At 59.5% G+C, this 336-nt stretch overlaps 1 protein-coding gene across 1 annotated transcript in view; it reads right to left on the bottom strand.

Annotated features, from left to right (window-relative positions):
• Window positions 1-336, bottom strand: part of LOC104073139 (serine/threonine-protein kinase WNK3-like) — a gene marked incomplete at its 3' end in the record, with an annotated part of 3,909 nt that overhangs the window by 674 nt on the left and 2,899 nt on the right. Inside the window, exons 4-5 of the mRNA XM_009572819.1 lie at window positions 177-334; window positions 4-90 (exon numbers count right to left, since the gene is read on the bottom strand). Of these exons, the coding sequence (XP_009571114.1) occupies window positions 4-90; window positions 177-334 (245 nt within the window). The remainder of the gene's footprint in view (window positions 1-3; window positions 91-176; window positions 335-336) is intronic.

The raw sequence follows: 336 nt of genomic DNA, 5'->3' as shown, positions 1-336 counted from the left end.
CCTCTCCGCTTTGTTCTGCCGGATGCAACCCTCGATGATCTCCTTCACCTCCGGGTCCGTCACCTTGTCAAAGCTTGCCGGCTTGATGCCCTACAAGAAGAAGAAACCCCCCGGTGATGCCACCACCGGCGGTAGAAGGTGCGGGGGACGCGCACGGCGAGAGCGGGGGAACCCACGCTGGTGACTTTGCGGTAAATCTGGGCGGCGTTTTGGCATTCCGAGTAGGGATACTCGGAGGTTCCCATCTCCAACATGCACATCCCAAAGGCGTAGACGTCCACCGACTCGTCGTATCGTTCCTCGTACATCTCGGGCGCCATAAATTCCGGCGAACCT

This window comes from Fulmarus glacialis, unplaced genomic scaffold, assembly GCF_000690835.1.
Source record: "Fulmarus glacialis isolate BGI_N327 unplaced genomic scaffold, ASM69083v1 scaffold4232, whole genome shotgun sequence".
Classification (NCBI taxonomy): Eukaryota; Metazoa; Chordata; class Aves; order Procellariiformes; family Procellariidae; genus Fulmarus; species Fulmarus glacialis.
This window is presented reverse-complemented; position numbering and strand designations above follow the sequence as displayed.